The 1712-nt window shown below is 39.1% G+C and overlaps 1 protein-coding gene across 1 annotated transcript; it reads left to right on the top strand.

Moving 5' to 3' along the window:
* The first annotated feature begins 652 nt into the window (after positions 1–652).
* On the top strand, positions 653–1183 carry LOC106872760 (uncharacterized). The gene has a single exon (XM_014919852.1). It carries the CDS (start codon positions 653–655, stop codon positions 1181–1183), a length of 531 nt encoding a protein of 176 aa, XP_014775338.1.
* Positions 1184–1712: the final 529 nt, after the last annotated feature.

Raw genomic sequence — 1712 nt, 5'->3', positions numbered from 1 at the left:
ACAATGCAGTTGCAATTGCATCAGCTGGAAGTGGTGTGGCTTCATCACTGTTGCTAAATGGATCAACAGCTCATTTAACATTTGCTTACCCACCTGAAATTGATGATTATTCAGTATGCAAAATTGGTCCAAAAAGCAAAAAAGGAAAAAATTGATCGTCTGGGACGAGGGTCCAATGTTGAAAAAGGAACGCCTTGACGTGACAGAGAGATTTTACACAAAATTACAAACAATTTAATGAAAAACTCTTTGTGGCAGCAGGAGACTTTCGGAAAATCCTTCCAGTCATCAGAAAGGCCACCCGGTCACAAATTGCAGATTCAATCATCAAGAAATCTGACTTGTGGGATCAATGTCAAGTGATAACATTGCGCAGAAACATGAGAGTTGAGCGGAACATTCCAGAAGGAGACGAAGATAACAGAGCCAGGTTCATCAACTACAGCAATTGGTTGTTGCAAATTGGAGAAGGCTAAGCTCCATATATTTCAAGCAACACAATTCAACTGTCACAAGAAATGTGTTGCTCCACTGGTGATGACATTGTCAATTTGTTTACAATGACTTTGAAAACCACATTGGAGACCACAAATATTTTTCATCAAGAGCAGTTTTGAGCACAAAAAATGTAACAGTTGATCACATGAACAAAATGCTTCTAGAAAGAAGAATGACAGGTGAAGATGAAATTGTGAACATGTCCATTGGCTCTGGTGATCCAGAAGATACTGCAAGGGTCCCAGTGGAGTTTCTCAACACCTTGAACCCACCTGGGATTCTACCACACAACTTGCTGTTGAAGAAAAATTGCATCATTATGCTCATCAGAAACCTTGACTTGAGTGGTGGTCATTGCAATGGAGTGAGATACATAGTGACAGATGTCAAAGATCATCTCATTGTTGCAAGGAAATTGGAGGATCCCAACTCGATTTGTTTCATTCCCAGAATTGAAGTGATAGACACACAATCAGGTTTCCCTTGGAGATTCAAGACACGGCAGTTTCCTGTAAGATTGGCCTTTGCAATGACCATCAACAAATTACAGGGAAAATTTCTTGACAGGTGTAGCATCAGTCTTCCCAAAAGTGTCTTTTCTCACGGTCAGCTTTATGTGGGTACAAACAAATCAGAATCTGGGCTGATCAAGAATCATTCAAAAGGTTCAACATTCCAAGTTTGACATTCACTCAAAATGTTGTGTACACGGAAGTCTTGGAATGAAACATCAGAACCAACATTAAATCAAACAAACAAACAAACAAAATAAAATTAAACAAATTTTAAATTTTCACCCTTGCTCTTTCTGTTTCGATCACTGTTCACTGCCAACCGGAAGTCATGTAATTCGATCTGTCTGTTTTCCACAGCCAACTGTAATACTGTGCGCAGCACAGCTAGAACGTGAGGGCAAAGTAGCCGCGAAGCGGCTAGTTATAATTATTGTTATTAATATTTAAGGCTGGCAAAATCGTCAGCGCACAGCACGAAATGCTTAGCGGTTTTTCGCTCGTCGCTACATTCTGAGTTCAAATTCCGCCGAGGTCGACTTTGCCATTCATCCTTTCGGGGTCGATAAATTAAGTACCAGTCAAACAATAGGTCAATGTAATCGGCTATCCCCCTCCCCCAAAATTGCTAACCTTATGGCAAAATTTGAAACCATTATTATTATTATTATTATTATTATTATTATTATTATTATTATTATT

This window comes from Octopus bimaculoides, chromosome 10 (assembly GCF_001194135.2).
Source record: "Octopus bimaculoides isolate UCB-OBI-ISO-001 chromosome 10, ASM119413v2, whole genome shotgun sequence".
In the NCBI taxonomy this organism is placed as follows: domain Eukaryota; kingdom Metazoa; phylum Mollusca; class Cephalopoda; order Octopoda; family Octopodidae; genus Octopus; species Octopus bimaculoides.
The sequence above is the reverse complement of the archived record's forward strand: the minus strand, read 5'-3'. Positions and strand labels throughout refer to the sequence as shown.